The sequence below is a fragment of the Lactuca serriola genome, chromosome 5, assembly GCF_051521515.1.
Source record: "Lactuca serriola cultivar US96UC23 chromosome 5, Lser_US96UC23_V15, whole genome shotgun sequence".
Lineage (NCBI taxonomy): Eukaryota > Viridiplantae > Streptophyta > Magnoliopsida > Asterales > Asteraceae > Lactuca > Lactuca serriola.
In genome coordinates this window covers 341,773,944-341,790,897 of record NC_136412.1, presented here as the reverse complement: position 1 = coordinate 341,790,897, position 16,954 = coordinate 341,773,944, and the positions used below count along the sequence as shown (strand labels likewise).

Below are 16,954 nucleotides of genomic sequence, written 5' to 3'. Positions count from 1 at the left end.
TTCTCTTGGCAATAAAAGCAAATGGAATCCTTTGGCACAACACATCGGACAATCACAGACTTACTTCTTTCTGGACTTCTAATGTTGCCAGTGTCCATTGAAGTTTGGGAGTTTGATTCACCAGACAAATTTGCTTGACCAGCACGCCAAATCATTGCCGATTCAACAGCTACAAGCAAATAGGTGAGATCAATGAGGGTCACATCGTGATCCATCATATAGTACTCTCTAACGAACTCACTATATGATTCAGGAAGTAACTGAAGAACCCAGTCAACAGCCAACTCACTTGAAATCTCGACACCCAGCATGCTTAACCTATCAATGTGTGACTTCATCTCTAAGACATGTGTACACAAAGGTTTCCCATCTTCATGATTACTTGCCAAAAGGGCTTGAGTGAGCTTGAACTTTTTAAGCCTTTGAACTTGATGGTCAGGGAGAACAATTGGAGGAGGTGGAGGGAGTGAAGCATGACTCTCATTTCCTTGATCGTATCTCAGAATGTCATCTTCATTTGGAAAGCTTGTTCCATGGGATTTGGGAAGACCATGTTTGTCAGAACTAGACATCTACAAAACGGGAGAAAATTCAAGTTAAGTTGATTAGAATTCTTGATGTAACACCCAGATGAAACTTCAAGCTAGGATCCAACACAATACTCTACAACCTAAAAGAGGGATGCCGTAATCTAGTCGTAGAATATTTGAAGGTAGGAAAATGACGATTTACCAATTTCTACCATGAAAAACGAAAAGGAAGTTTAGGTTTTAAATGAATTGAAACTCCTAGATATTTTGAGATTCATTGAACTTTTCAATGGCATGTTTAATCTCGATTATGCCCTACTATTTGTGACTGGGATGCCGAGGATCACAAACAAGGTGTGAATAACCATACGAATCACGTGGTCCACCCAATGCTACTATCGCTTAATCAATGTGTCGGTTAGCCACACACACTCCATTGATCTATGACAAGCATCGAGCCACCCTTCGCCACCAATGCCATCCCCAAATTGGTGTGTCAGTTAACCACACACACTCCACTAACGTTTGACAAGGGTATGAAGTGTAATTCCATGGGTTAGCATACAATTTCACATTTTGCCTAAAGTAACTATGACTTGGGAATTTGAAAAGCATTTAGTTACTTGTGTACTTCATTATACTTATAATGGAAGGTTTCTGTCCTATCCTACCCGTTCGGCTAACGACCCTCCACTAGTCAAGAGTGTGGTGGGTAAGAGTGGATACTCATTCAATCACCATTTTATAGGTAATTTCCTTAAACACGCCTTATAGACCAGCTTCGTGAATGAGACCTACTAACGGTAAGACCGACTGTTTACTCATACATACATACATACATACATATATATATATATATATATATATATAATATTAGACTTTTAATGTTATATATAGTATAGGGTGTATTTTACACTTTTAAAATACTAGGTGGTTTAACTTAGTAAATTATACCTTTTAATTTAATTAAATGTAAACCAAAACTTTATGGGTTTATTAAATCTCTATTAAATATACACTTTAATTAATTAATAAAACCATAAGGGTGTGATTTGAACTTTTCAAATTACTAGGGTTTTAGAATTTAACATTTCAAAATTAAACTTTTAATCAACTTTTAAATTCCAAAACTTGAGGGCAAGTTTTGAAACATTTCAAAACATTAGGGTTTAACTTATTTAAATTTCAAAAACAAAACTTTTAAGTTCAAATTTAAACTATAAAACCTAAAGGGAGTAATTTGAAACTTTTCCAAACTTTATCAAGAATATTCTAGATCACAAAATTCAAATAAGGCAATTAACAATTAGTTGGTGGTTTGACCTAGTCCAAATTCTTGCAAGATAATTCACCAAATAATTCAAATAATTAAATTTAATCATATAAGGAAGTAATTATTCAATTAATATGAAGATATCTTTAAATTTGGCAAAGATAATCACCCAATATCATAAAAATCTGATTTATATCAATAAAAGACGTTTTGGTAACTATCCCACAGCCAAAGAAGCACAAAATCCCGAAATTAGCTCTTTCTGACCAGCTGACTCGTCAAGTCAGGCATGGACTCGTCAAGTTCAGATGGACTCGGCGAGTTCAGTCATGGACTCGGCGAGTTCAGTCATGGACTCGGCGAGTCCAGCCCCCAAAAACCCTAAATTTCGATTTTAAAGCAAGAATAAACCATAATTGCATCAAATACATCAAACAAACAGCCCTAGGCTCTGATACCACCGACGGGTTTTAAGCAAAACATCAATCCTATGGTGTACATGCAAACCCTAATAGCTTTTGGATCTAGTTTGTCTAATGAACATGCAATTGAATATCCAAAGCTATAAACCCTAGATCTATCATATAAGAACTGAAATAAGGATTTAGTAATTACCTTTGATTGTTATATAGCAATAACAATCAATCCTTAGCTTCAGAAAGCTTAGTGCCTCAAGTGTTGCACCTCTAATGGAGTCACAAACACCACAAAGCAACTTGGATGAAGAGGAGAAGAGAGGAGGCTGCCCAAAACATCTAGAAACCCTAGAGGAAGACTTGCCCACGTTTTTAGGGCATAAGGGCCCTTTATATACATGTAGGCTATTAGGTTTTCAACTAGTAAACCCTAATCTGGCTGCTTAAGCCCTAAGCAGCCCATGAACTCCTTTAACATATCCCTTGGATGATTTCTAATGGGCTTCCCATAGAATTCGTCCAACCTATATTTTATTAGGTGATCCATAGCCCAATTATAATTATCTTATAATTACAACTCCAGTCCCCTAAGTTTAATTAATCTCTTTTAGCCACAAAATTAATTCTTAATTAATTCTTGACTAATATTAATTAAACAATATGATTTCTCCTTTAATATATTATTCTCATAATATATTACTAAATCATATTTAAACCTTTCTCTCCTTAAATCATCCTACATATTGCTATGGTGAAGGCAACCCAAAAGGACCATGCTCATAATCGGGTCAAGTACATACCAAAATAGTTATGGACTTAGACACTAATCCAACAGTTGATCCCTTGTGATGATGGCTCCGGGTGGAAATGATTTAAGCCAATCCTTTGCTGGTCCCTTGAAAGTCATCGGAAGCATCCATAACAATATTGTTTAATGAGGAACATTAGGGACATTAAAGTAGTTAGAAATGTCGTTCAGTTCGTCTATATGCTTGTAAGCATCTTCATGATCTTTCCCATAGAATGGGATATCTTTAAGCATAGCCAAAATGTGCCCTTGTAGCTCGAATTTGGCAGTGTTTGGAATTTCTAATTACACAAGACCCGACCTGTTATCACGCATCCGTTTCTTGTACTCTTCCATCGTCATATCTGATATGGTCGTCATCTATAATACTTCGATCTTGATGTCGTCTTCTGAATCGCTTATGTTCCTTCCTTGTATCCAGATCCTTTCTTGCTTGGAGTCTTCTTAAAGTACTCGAATTTGTTGGATTCAAAAGTGTCGCTTGACTCACCGATCTTCTTGTCTTTCTTCTTGTGGAAATCCGATTCAGGATCTTCAAGTAGTGGAACTACTGGCATTTTGGATCCTCGGGTCATATATCACTGAAACAAAACAAATTAGAAACGCATAAAACGAATAAAAATTAACTAACTAAAAACTTGTTTCTTAGTGACCACGATGTAGCCAAAGGTGCCCACGTTGTGGCTACTTAACTTACATAAAAATTTAAATAATGCAGGGAAATAAATTTGTGTGGTTTTTACCCTATGGTTTTGATTTATCAACACTAGAAAAAACCAACAATAATCCATCATAAAATAGAAATCAACTCATAGTTCAAAGGTTTCATCTTCACTAATGAAAGTAAAAGGGTTTTAGCCTCTTATCATTACAGAAAAACACACTAAATCAATGTAAATAAGACTAGACATGATTAAAGCTAGCAAACTGAATAGATCGATGTTGTTTTCTTATAGATCTATTCAACTATAAAGTTCCAAACGATTTCTGAACTTCAATACGCTTTCCAGAGGGGTTTTGTCGCAATACTTCTCCAGAGAATCGGCCAAAATTCCCTCAATTCGACATAATGATCGATATTTATACTTTCTTTAAATTTTCTTCCCAAACCATGTCAAATAGGCTCCACGGAGTGGCGGTATTTTTTCATGCGTATTCTCCAAATCATCATCATTGGTCATGAATCTTCCAATCACCACGGCATGGCCTGAATTCCCATGTCGTGGGCTTCAGAAATCTTGACTATTTTGCCTTCAATTGACTTAGCCTACATTTCCCTGCTTCCAGCTCCTCATTTGCTTCCTTTTCATCTCAATCATGTCTTTGCTACTACAAAATAGATTTCAAACATAATAAGTACCTTATGTCCTAAAATAAACACAATTGTAGCTAAAAGTATTAGGAATATGCACAAAATACATGATTAAATATGCACATATCAATGGACTTCCACATTAGAGTCAAGGTGAAAAAGTTTTCCCTTTTTTTGGTTAATGGTGGAACTGGACATCATCTCTCCTCAATTCTTCCACCTCCTCCTCCTATGACTCTCCCAATGTCACGTTTCCTCACGTCGAAAGATACAAGACTACTTCTGCCTTATCGGCATGTAAACATCAAGATAGAAACTTTGTATGTACACATATTCTGAAAATGAAATCGTACATTAACAAATTAGGTAGAATGGTTGTCATTTTTTTCGAATGAGCAAGCCATTGACTTGGTTCTTCTCTCGCTTCCAAAGTCATATAATCAGTTCATAGAGAAATCTTATATGAGGAATCTGGAAGTGACCCTAATTGATCTGACCGAGATCTTGATAGTTCCTGGAGCAAGAGTTGCTTAAAAGGTATAATTCCAAGAGTTCCATGGACGTTAACAATGGTAACATTGGTGATCCAGAAAAGATTTCTCTCCCAAATTCAAAGGGGCCATCCAAGATCAAACCATTTGATCGTATGTTAAAGAGAATGTTCAATTTTGGGATCATTCCATGTGATAAACCCAAAGAGTCAATTTGTTTTTACTGCCAATTAAAGGGACATCGGTTGCGAAGCTGCCCAAAATACCTAGAAGATCTTAAAGATTTGAAAGTCAATTCGTGTCACTTTACTTCAGGTGTATCCATTATCTAGCTCCATAAGTTTCTATTCTTAGAATCTTCATACATGATGTGATGATCATGAGAAATAGACTTTCGTCATATAGTTCGATGATCAGAATTTGGGGCTACTAATAAGGAGTTAGGATAGTTTTAATAGATTGTTATTACTCTTCAGAGATGTCTAGAAATATAGTTTTTCATTTTTATGCATTATAAGGACTTATTCCAATTTTTCCTTTTAGCAATAAAATAAAATTTTGGTTTATGCAGTTGCCTTATCTTATATTTCCTTGCAATGTCATTAATGAAAAGTGTTGGTTATGTTTCTAATAATAGCAATATTAATAGTAGATATTGATTCTTCTAGAACGTGCACATGGTACTATGATAATTGACCAAGTGAAGAGAAACCTCATCACTAAGTCACAATTGGACAGAAACTTGGAGTCATATAATTCGAATTGCATGATGCATGAAAATCTTGGTCATTGGAAAATTATGACTAAATCATTTTTCACATGTTAATATGAAATAAGTGAAGGATTGATGGATCTAATACATGTTGATATGGACCCTTTATATTCACCATAAGGGATGGCAACTCTATTCGTCATGATTTACATATGATTTAGTAAATATGATTATGTTTATAAGATTAAGCATAATTATGATACTTTTGAAAAGGTTCAAAGAGTACCAGAATGAATAGAAACAACTATTAGGTGGAAAGAAAAAAGATTATCCAATCTGAAAAGAAAGGAGAGTACTTTAGTATCATGCTTTATAATCATCTTGGTAATTGTGAAATTGTATCACAATTAATCCTCAAAAAACATCTTAGTGTAATTGTATGACTAGGAAAAGGAATCGAACATTATTGGAAATTGTTCGATCATAGATGAGTCATACGTTGTTCCAATAAAGATTTAGATCCATGCTCTATTAACTGCAATTCGTATCTTGGAACTCATTTTAAACTGAGAAGGATGAAGAAACTTCATAATATGCGGAGTAAAGAATGCTTTCCTTACTCTAGCACGTTTAGAATTGGAGTTTTGATGTTTTTCGTTAATCAAGAAACAAAAGATAAACTGAGATTAATTCTATGAAGTGTTTTCTTGTCGGGAATCCACACAAACTTTTGAATATTTGTTTTAGCTCGTCAAGGAATGTTCCTTGAAAGAAAGCTCATATGTCAAGAAGTCATTCGGAGTTGTATTGATCTTGAGAACATACACGAGTCAACCGACAGTGATCCTTTTCGTTATCACTAGCATGCGACCTGAGGTTTATAACTTGTTGTGTTTAATTGATATACTTTAATTTATGTGCACTTCCAGTTGAGTTGGCAATCCTATTTAGTTCTATGATCATCACTTAAAAACAAAAGGCAAAGCATGTTAGTTAGTAAAAGTATACTAGTCAATATGGGTGAGCTACTAACAACATGGAATCACTAGTAGGCCATTGAGCTGCCAGAAGGCAAGAAATTAAAATAGCAAAGTTCAGTTCATGAAGCCATGAAGGAAACTAAATCTGAATTTGGTTTGTCCTAAACCTTATCTTATAATTGTAGGTTGAAAACGATAGATTCACATGGATGGAAACGTATGCACCATAAAATCTAAGTGGAAAAGATTTCGCTCTAATTCATCAAAATGATTATGAGGAAATACTTTCGCTAATAGATTTTGAAGATCTGGGCTATATGGATGTTGGCTGTGTAAATTGCATTCTCAAATTCACAATATGATTATGACATCCCTCTTCATATTTCGAATTGTGAGGAATGACAAGGAATTGTTTGAACTTTCGAGGGATATATCTATCTGTCTTGAATGGGTTTAAACACACATACACACACATTATCTAATTAAGGCGTGTAATCTTAAGAAGTCTAGTTGGAGACTTATCGAAGCATCACGTAACATATATCTACACTTCCTTAAGAAAGTCAAAGGGTACTAATTTCTAGAAGTCCAATAAATTTTTTGGTACATGTCAAAGCTATTGGGAGCATAATTGTTATGTTGGTATTGCATGTTGACAATATTTTTTGTAGGGAACTATATCTCTATTTTTGCAAGCTGAAAAGTTCAGAAAATGTTTTGCTACAGTGGACTTAAGGAAGTGTATAGTGGGTATAGAACCGGACCGATATACGGTAACCGGTTCCGGTTCTGTTCCAGGTATTAAACTGAGTATAGTGGGTATGGAACCGGAAATTGATAATTGGAACCAAATCTATATATTAGACCCGGAAATAATCGGAAACCCGTAAATGGAATCGGAGCCCAAAAATTTTAAAGAAAAGAAAAAAAATATATAATCATGCCCCCAGCTTCCGTGTGCCATGGAAATGGAGATGGAAAAGGGTATGAAGAGATGGTTGGTCAGCATATCACAGTGGAATCACATACCCAATGAATTCTCCATCGCCATGTATATATTTTACCTCAAGAACAACACTCATCTATCACCAGGTAAGGCTAATATTACTGTTATTACTGAATTCAACTTCCCAAATTGAAATCCTTAGTGATTGAATCTTGTTGTTGGGGTGAAATTAATTAGGTTTCTAAAAACCGATAACCAAAAGAGGGCACTTGTGAGCCGACTGTTGTAGTATGTTGTACATGAGGTTTTACAGATTCCCTTTGATGAGATTATCATAAGTCGAACTCCTGAAGGCAAGCCTTATCTGGTATTTGCTTGAATTGGACTGAAATTTCATATTCATCTTATAGCTTTTGTTCCCTCTGACTTTGATTACTGCGTATGATCATGTGCTTGCTTATCTCTTCTAGGAAAGCCATAAGAACAATATGAAATTTCCAAATTTCAACGTTAATGTATCCCTTCATGGGGACTATGTGGCGATAGCTTATGAACCGATTTGTCTTGTGGTTTTAGACATTGTATCTTGCTTCAATCCTGGAAAAGAAACAGTTTCAGAGTTCATTCGCAAATTCTCATCATACTTTTCAAGTTTAGAATGGGAAAAAAAATATCAATGTTGGTTCTGATGATGAGTGTAGGAGATTAATTTGAAGTTCAATTGGGAATGAATGGAAGAAAAATAAAGACGAGATGAATGTGATCGAGAACAGAGAGGAGAATAAAAAAGTTGTTTTGAGTCACTCTTGTAGTCTTGTCGTCGATCACGGGAAGGGCAAATTGGGAATGAATGTATTTGATGAGTGTAGGAGATTAATTTGAAGTTCAATTGGGAATGAATGTATTTGATGTTGATCACGGGAGGTGATGAGATTTTTTTAGCAGCCTTTTTCGACGTATGTGATAACCCTTAGTCCCGGGTTCCTTGGCCCACTAAACCTATTCCGGTCCATTAAACCCGGTTCCAGTTTTTTTAAATATCCGGTTCCAAAACCCAGAATACCCGGACTCGTTAGACTCGTATCCGGAATACCCGGAATCCGGAAAAGACTAATTTTGGAACCGAATATCCGAACTGTTTAAGAATTTTTCGGTTATACGGGTTTCGATTCTGGTTTGGATCCATTTTCCAGTTTTATAACTATCACTAAGTGGTAGCCTTGTGTTTTGTGAAGTGCTTTTCCATATTATAAGTTTCAATTGGTTTGTACGTTTCATATTTATTAAAGTACTTTTTGGCTTCCACATTGAAATAGTTTCTTTCATATTTGTTGAAGTATTATTTGGTTTCCACATTGAATTAAACTTTCTATCTCTCTCCTCTATATAAACCCACAGCTCCAAAGTCCTAAGCATCAATTTCTGTTGACCGATTTCTAGTCCAACAAAGAGCATACCCTCACCCTAAATCAATTCAACTCACTCTTCACGAACAACTATTAATGCATGATCACACGTGGCAACCCATAGCCACGTAGTTTTATTATTATCACGATTTTAGAACTTTTTAGTTTGAATTTTTGAAAACTCCACGTGCTTCACCTTCAAACAAGGAACCGCGTTTATTCCATTGTAGAATCCAAAATTTTTACCACATCTTACATTGTAGACATCACAAATCAAGATAAAGTTGGCACCGTTTGGGACATACATTCTAAGGAAAAGATTCTATAATGATGAACACAAGACACAACCTTACTTTATCTCTTTGAAACAAACGGAATCCAAAGAGCACCAACTACATAGAAGACATCGAAGCTTCTTTGATGTCTTTGCTTATATTATTCCTAACATATCATCGGTGGGAAAACCCAAAAATGGGTAATTCCATCTCACTCGTATGTTGTCCCTACGAATTGGTAAGAGACAGGGGTGATGTTTTAGTGATCAAAGAAGATGGCGAGTCATTAAGATTCAAAGACGGGATATTTGTGAAAGATATTCTTTTTGCTTATCCTTATCACAAGATAATCCGGTGTTGTTCTGAAAGAACAGTCATACCTAGAGAAAACCAACTGAGTTGCAACTGGCTTTACTTCTTGTTGCCAGTTGGGTTGGCACTCAGTGAAGCTGCATACCGGAGTCTCATCCGATCTGCAGCTTCACAAAATCTGAATGCCAACATAACAACCATGATTAAGATAGAGGAGAACAATCAACAGCGGAAGGAAAATGATCATAAGGGGAAAGGTCCAGCGTACAAAGATTGTAGCTCTACGTACAAGTGGAAACCAATTCTAAGGACGATCCCAGAGATAGCCTCACCTTCTATCTAATGCGATATTTGTGGACAAAAAAAAGTGACACATGTATGTAAATTTTCATTCGGCTTACATTATACATTGTAGCATAAAATATGCCTACAATCTTTCCAGATTTACGGCTGTTTTTGATCGATTGATCGGTAGTTGTATTTCTGCATGTAATAAATGGTTAAACTCAAACTCTAATAATCTGAATGTTTTTGGGCAAATTTACCAAACCGTAAATCGCGTATCTTTGACATGATTTTTTATACATATCAATTGCATCCATTATTTCTAATTTTCATATAATTTACTTATGGATTCGTATGGATACACTATCAATATCTTACTTCTAAAATAGAAGTGCTAGAACTAAATTAGGAACCTTCTGTATAAATATTAAAATATAAGCAATAGAGATGCGAGGAAATTGTAGCTAATCCAAGACCGAATCCGGCAACTTTGGGCTGGACTTTCGGCCCAAAACTATAACTAATTGAATCGTAACATCACCATGAAGCTATTATTTATTTATTTGTTTTTATTTTTATTATTTTTTTATTTTTTGGAACGACCACCATGAAGCTAAATTGTGCAATAGATTTCTAAAGTGAGCCGTAAATTAAGCTTCACTAGCTTTTCTGGTCAAATAGTATAATCAACCTCTTATATTCAAAAGATATTAACTAAACTGCCATCAGGAACAATGTTGTTAAAAAAAGGATCAATTTTTTGTGTTATTTAAAAATGCCTACTTTGTCCGAAATTGGTCATTTTATACTAATGTTATGTCATAATAAACTAATTATTATGAGGGAAAAGTACAATCCAAATTACGGATTGGAAAAAAAACTTATTTCGGAATTCCAATAACAAGTCGTGAAATCTAAAAAATAATTCTGGAATTTCACGGAAATGTTTTGTTTATTGCCCAAACAAATATTAAAGAAACATAGTTAATCGAAAGGTAGATACGATAAAATGACTTAAAATGTAGCATCCAATTGAAAAAGATAATATAGATACTTCAAAAGTCAAAATAGCCATTTTAGACATGAGTAAGAGAAATTTTTGAATTCCTTTGGTGCAAATGAGGAAAAAAATACACATTATTTGATTAGTCCATTATAACCCATTACAAACAAAGTAATCATTTTCACAAAACACACAAAAAAATGGTCATAAAACACCACAATTACCAAGTTTATTACATAATCCTTTTTCCAGAATATGGCAAGTACATTTGAACTTGTTTATTCTCACGCTCACATTCTCTTATACATAATTCACATAACACTTTTCAAGAATGCATGCCACTTATGTAAATTTAAGCTCAAGAATGCATGAAACTTATCATATTATTCTCGTAACAATTATATATCATAATTACCATGTTTATAACATAATCATTCTTGCACAGATAGTATGGTCAATTTCTATATACCCCAAGCCACAGTATACTTAAATGTCCGTACTCTAAAAGAATTGTATACTTAACAATGGTTAAGACTTTAAACGTTCAAGAATCCATAATACAATAAAGTTCAAGAATATATGACACTTTAGCCTCAATTTATCGATTATGGTACAAATTTTAATTATCCTAAGTATGTTTTTTAAATTTGACATGAAAGACCTTAATTTTGTCAAATTTTATTGGTTTTATTCCTGAAAATCTACTATTACAAATAACAATGAAAAAAAAACTTGGCAAACTTTCGGCATTAATGATCAAAATATCGTCATAAAGACGAGACGAAACTGACAAAACATACCAAACTTAAGAGCTTTTATGTAAAAAAAACCCATTTTATTGTATGTTGCGAATTATCTAGGGCTTCCGAATATAAATGTTAACCAAAATCTATTTTATCCCTTATTAACGATTTCAATATTTGAATATACTCAAATTTTGTACCTTTTTTACAATTATGTCATTAAATATCACAACTTTTGATCTTGTTAATCTAATGGTGCATGATTATTGTTACAGTCACACAATTAATTACATTCTAATAAGAGAAATTAAATATTCATCTACTTTTGTTCCTACAAATCTTCCTACCCAATTAAATGATGACATATGTCATTTTAGTATACTTAAATATCATTAAAAAACATTAAATGTGACATATGTCATCATTTAATTGGGTAGGAAGATTTGTAGGAACAAAAAATAGGAGAGTATTTAATTTCTCTTCTAATAAATATTGAGCGAGTTGATAATATTGGTTGTGTATGCTGATGAGTGAAACTAATATTTTTAAAATATTGAGTTTTGAGTGATTATTGATAATAGGTTCTTCCCTAATGAGGGTGTTCGGTCCGCTTACGTGCACCACGACTAATCCCGGTACGAACATGAGTCTATGCATCATGCATTGGAGTCATTGCAAACGAACTCCATGACCACATAACAAAATGCAACAATCAGATTAGAACTCGAGTAGATGAGTATCATACACATCCCAAAAAATGTTTTACTGATAAGTTGTTATTCAAATGGTTAACGAGACTTTTTGACTTGTAAATTATGATTGGAAAACTAATAAAAGAATAATAATCCTGAAGGTTATGACTCATAAGAATTCTCATAACTTGTCATATTAAAAATGTCTTCTTGATTTTTTACAAAAAAAAAATTAAAAATTAAGGATCGTATCTCGAATCCAAATTTTGGGTTTTATCAACAAACAAGAAAAAAACATAGACCAAAATATCATTAATACAAACATAAGGACCATTCTATAAATTATTTTAACAGCAGGACTTGAAACATAAATGATAAATTCTTCATTTATGGACACATAATTTTATTTATTTTAATAAAATAGTAATAATATAATGAAAGAAAATATGATTAAATAATAATAGTGAACTAACTTACATATTCGTTCTCGAGAACTGGTTTCGTCCGAGTCCCCATAGCCACCGGCACCAAAGCACTCCCCACGGCAGCCACCGCCAAAGGACCATCGCCCTCAGCCTCATATTCCATTTTTTCAATCCTTCTCCGCCGCCTAAAACTTCTCACCGCCCACGACCCTCCAAAGACCACCACCACCAAAACCACACCTGCCACCACCCCACCAATCCACCATTCATTATTCCATCTCTCTCCTCCAGCACCACCGCCTCCGCCAACAGCAATTGGATTCTCCGGCAACTTCGACGGCGCCGGTGCCGGTGCCGGAACGCTCTCCTTAACAACTATTCCAAAATGCCCTTGTTTTACACTCGAACAAACACTCCCATTCAACACACGATCAAACTCAACCCCACCAAATAAATCGAAAAACACACATTTCCGCAAAACCCCATCTGCCAAAAGCCCCAAAGATTCAAACTTTATCAAAATGGGATTCTCCGATGCCCGAAGATCTAGCTCCGGCAACCTTTTCGCTGTCTGATGCGATGCATTATAAACCAATAAACCCACCACCGGCGACAGAAACAAATACCCCGGTAAAGGGTAGTAAACTGACGACCAGTTACCCAAATTCTGATACACCAAAACCACCCTCTCGACGTACGGACTCTCGATAACTCCACCGGGAATATCAAACTCTTTGTACCCATAAAACCCTTTTCTTCTCAACCGACCACTTCTCAGGCGGAGGGCGGAGACGGTGATTCCAGTGAACTCAGGGCTCACAATGCCGTCGTAGATAGCTCCGGTCCTTTGCCGGTGACGGGAAAAAGATCGGAAAGCATAGTCTTGAAGAACTGAATCAAGAAATCTGGATGAAACTGAGGTACCTTTGGTGGGTGATTGAGCTTTTAGAAATGGAATGTTGAGGAGTAGTAACATTGCGAACACCAGACGCTGGAAAGCTAAAGAATTCATGAATCATGAGATGGATTGAAAGATGTCAAGAATTTGGTTTTTCTTTTTTCAAATATCTATTTCGAGATCTAAGAAGGTAAATTAATGCGAGGGAGCATAACGGGTCGTTCTTGAAGTTGGTGTTTAACAGAATTATTTACACTTCACTTTTACTATAATTTAAGTATTTAACTTTTATTCCAGTGAGGTTTTTGCTGGATTTGGTTAACATAGGTGAACAAGTAAGTTGATTGCTATCGTTAACGTTATTTAATATAATGACATATTTCAAATTTTATTATAAATTGCAATATCTTATTTTTACATTATATCTTAAAAACTTCTTAATCAATCCTTTCTAATAAATTAAGTTTTTTTTTTACTTGTTATATTCTCATTTAATTTGTCAAATATCATATTGTGATTATTTTGAATTAATTTGATTTTACATGTCATTTTATGAGTTTTTTTATTTTATTAAATTTCATATAATATTTTAATATAATAATTTTAATAAATATAGTAATAAATGGATATTAATTTCATTAATCAACTTACCTTTTTAATTTCAAAATTCTAAATTAAAGCTCATTACTTTCTTTAAATTCTTTAAATTATTTGTTTAAATTTAAAAAATAAAAAACCTTTTTATTATGATAATTCATTATTTTTCTTGTTTAAAGTTTTCAAATATTTTAACCTTTATATTTAATTTTTTTTTTTAAATTAACTCATATAATACATAGGTCTCACAACTAATGTCATATACAAATTTCAATTGTCAATATTAATAATCTAGGATGTTTGCTAGTCGAATTTAAAAAGTTTATTGACAATCGTTTAGGGGTGTTTGGAATCTTATTTAAAACAAAACAAAACAACCCAAAATGATTTGTAAACTTCTTTGAATAAGATCCAAAAATATTTTGGATCCGTGAAATTGGTATTTATTTTAGCTCTCGTTTTGTTCTCTATATTGTTAACTTAACAATCAGACTGTTAACTTTTTTGAAATAACAATTTGACCTTTAAACAACGTGATTTCTATAATTTTTCTTTTTCTCGAACTATAATGCAATTTCTATATCTATTTTTTAATTTTATTGGATTATTATTATATAATAAATATTATTTTTAATATATATTGTCACACCCCAAAACCGGAACGACGGAAACGTTTTGGGGTGGATGACGTCATGTCAAGTATCACAACACATGCATTATAGTAATCAAAGTACAACAACCATTGCATTAATAGTAATAGTTTTACATGGTTTACATTACAATATATCAAAGTAATACAAGTAATAATATAGGTACAGCTTGGTACTAAACTGTCTTTGTCAAAAGCTCCGGGGATGTACCTGTCTAATGCTGACCTGAGAATACAAGTTATTTGAAAAGCGAGTATCAGCATTTTTACAAATGCTGGTGAGTTCATAAGTATTTAGTGTCATTTTATTCAAATAACTTTAATAAAAGTGGTAGTTCTAGAGTATCCATTAAGTTAGAGTCATTTCCAGAAAATCCTATATTTTCTTTAATAAAAGCAGTCTTCTACCAAGACTGGACGAAGTTATGTGGTAAAAAGCAGTTTTCCCTTAATCGCTATCATTATCAAAATACAGAATTTGATTATTAAAGAAAGCAAGAGAGATCAGGGAATAACATATGCCTCAGCAGTGAAGGCTGCTGACTAAGGCAAAAGGAATCTTAGACTCCAAGAGAGTATCGAACAAACGACACGCCTGGCTCAGTCTAACAAAGGGAGACACAGACCCCAGACGGTACCTAATGAAAGGTACGGCTAGCAAGGTCTAAAAACAGAGGATACAGACCCCAGACAGTATCAAATGAAAGACACAGCTAGTAAGGTCTAAAACAAGGAATACAGACCCCAGACAGTATCAAATGAAAGACACGGATAGTAAGGTCTAAAACAAGGAATACAGGCCCCAGACAGTATCAAATGAAAGATACAACTGTTGGAATAGTGTCTAAGGCTGCAACTATATTAGGCAAGTATTTGATCCGGTTGTGCATGGTCCTTTTGGGTTGCCTTCACCATAGCAACTTGATAGGATGATTTAATAAGAGAGAGTAAATATTATTAATATATTATGGGAATAATATAATGAATAATATATTGTTATTTGATTAATATAAGTCATAGAATTAATTAGAATTAATTTGGTGACTTAAAGAGGTTAATTAAATAAAGGGGTATAAACTGTCAATTGTTTGATAGTTAAGCTTTAGACTGAAAATCCTTATAGATATACTAGGGACGAATTCTAGAAGCTAAAGGATAGCTAAATTCGTCCATGGCTTATCTAAGGAAAGGATTTGGATAGCCTTAAGAGAAGATTATCCAATTAGGGTTTAGGTTGTAACCCTTAAGGAGTCCACAAGTATAAATAGATCCCATAGGCAAGGGAAATCGGCACCTCTCCTAAAGTAAGAGAACCCTGGCCGATTTCCTTCCCTCTCCTCTCTCCTAAATTATCTTCCTTGCTATTGGTGTTTGTAAGCCATCAGAGGAGTGACATTTGTGACTCTAGAAGCTCCAAGACCACAAGATCAACAAGGAACTCAAAGGTATGATTCTAGATCTGTTTCAATGTTGTTATTTAACCTAATTAGCCATTAGAAGTCTTGGATTCAAAGCATATTTAATTAGAAAGCCTAGATCCGAGCATTAGGGTTTTGCATGCGCACATAGGAAAGCTCTTATGGCTAAAACCCATCAGTGGTATCAGAGCCTAGCTTGGTTTTCTTTAAATTGTTGCTTGATTAATTGAAACAAACCTGCAAAATTCGATTTTTTGGTTTCTGAGTCATGGACTCGGCGAGTAGGCCTGACTCGGCGAGTCCCTTTGTGCACTCGGCGAGTCCAGGCGTCAGGAATGACCAGATTCGGGATTTCTTTGTAATTATCTTATGGAAACTTACCTTAATCATAATAGATCAACATAAATCCGATTTTTTGATAAATATAACAATTATCTTGATCTAGTTAAAGGTAATTATCAACTAATAAAATATTTAATTTCCTTATATGATAATTAATTGAATATTTTGATTATTTTGGTAACTATCTTAAAAGAAATCTTGAATAAATCAAATCAAAGATAATTAGAAAATTAATTGTTAATTGGAATTATTTGTTATTTGATCCTCCATGTTTTAAATGTTTAAAACTTGCCCTCAAGTTTTGAAATTTATATTTATGATTAAAAAGTTTTAATTTAGACAACTTAAATTTCAAAACCTTAGATTTTAAAAGGTTTAAAATACAACCCTATACTAATATGATATTACTAGTATAATATATATATATGTATAACTAAATGT

At 33.9% G+C, this 16,954-nt stretch overlaps 1 protein-coding gene and 1 pseudogene across 1 annotated transcript; one reads left to right on the top strand and one right to left on the bottom strand.

Moving 5' to 3' along the window:
* Window positions 1-7,484: 7,484 nt before the first annotated feature.
* On the top strand, window positions 7,485-8,182 carry LOC145051051 (uncharacterized; annotated as a pseudogene).
* A 4,293-nt stretch (window positions 8,183-12,475) lies between these two features.
* Window positions 12,476-13,741, bottom strand: LOC145055396 (uncharacterized). Its single transcript, XM_079003704.1, has one exon. It carries the CDS (start codon window positions 13,619-13,621, stop codon window positions 12,653-12,655), a length of 969 nt encoding a protein of 322 aa, XP_078859830.1. The 5' UTR covers window positions 13,622-13,741; the 3' UTR covers window positions 12,476-12,652.
* Window positions 13,742-16,954: the final 3,213 nt, after the last annotated feature.

What these genes read in the sequence shown, in the direction of transcription:
- LOC145055396 (XM_079003704.1), bottom strand. Translation starts at nt 13,621, where the DNA reads ATGAATTCTTTAGCTTTCCAGCGTCTGGTGTTCGCAATGTTACTACTC.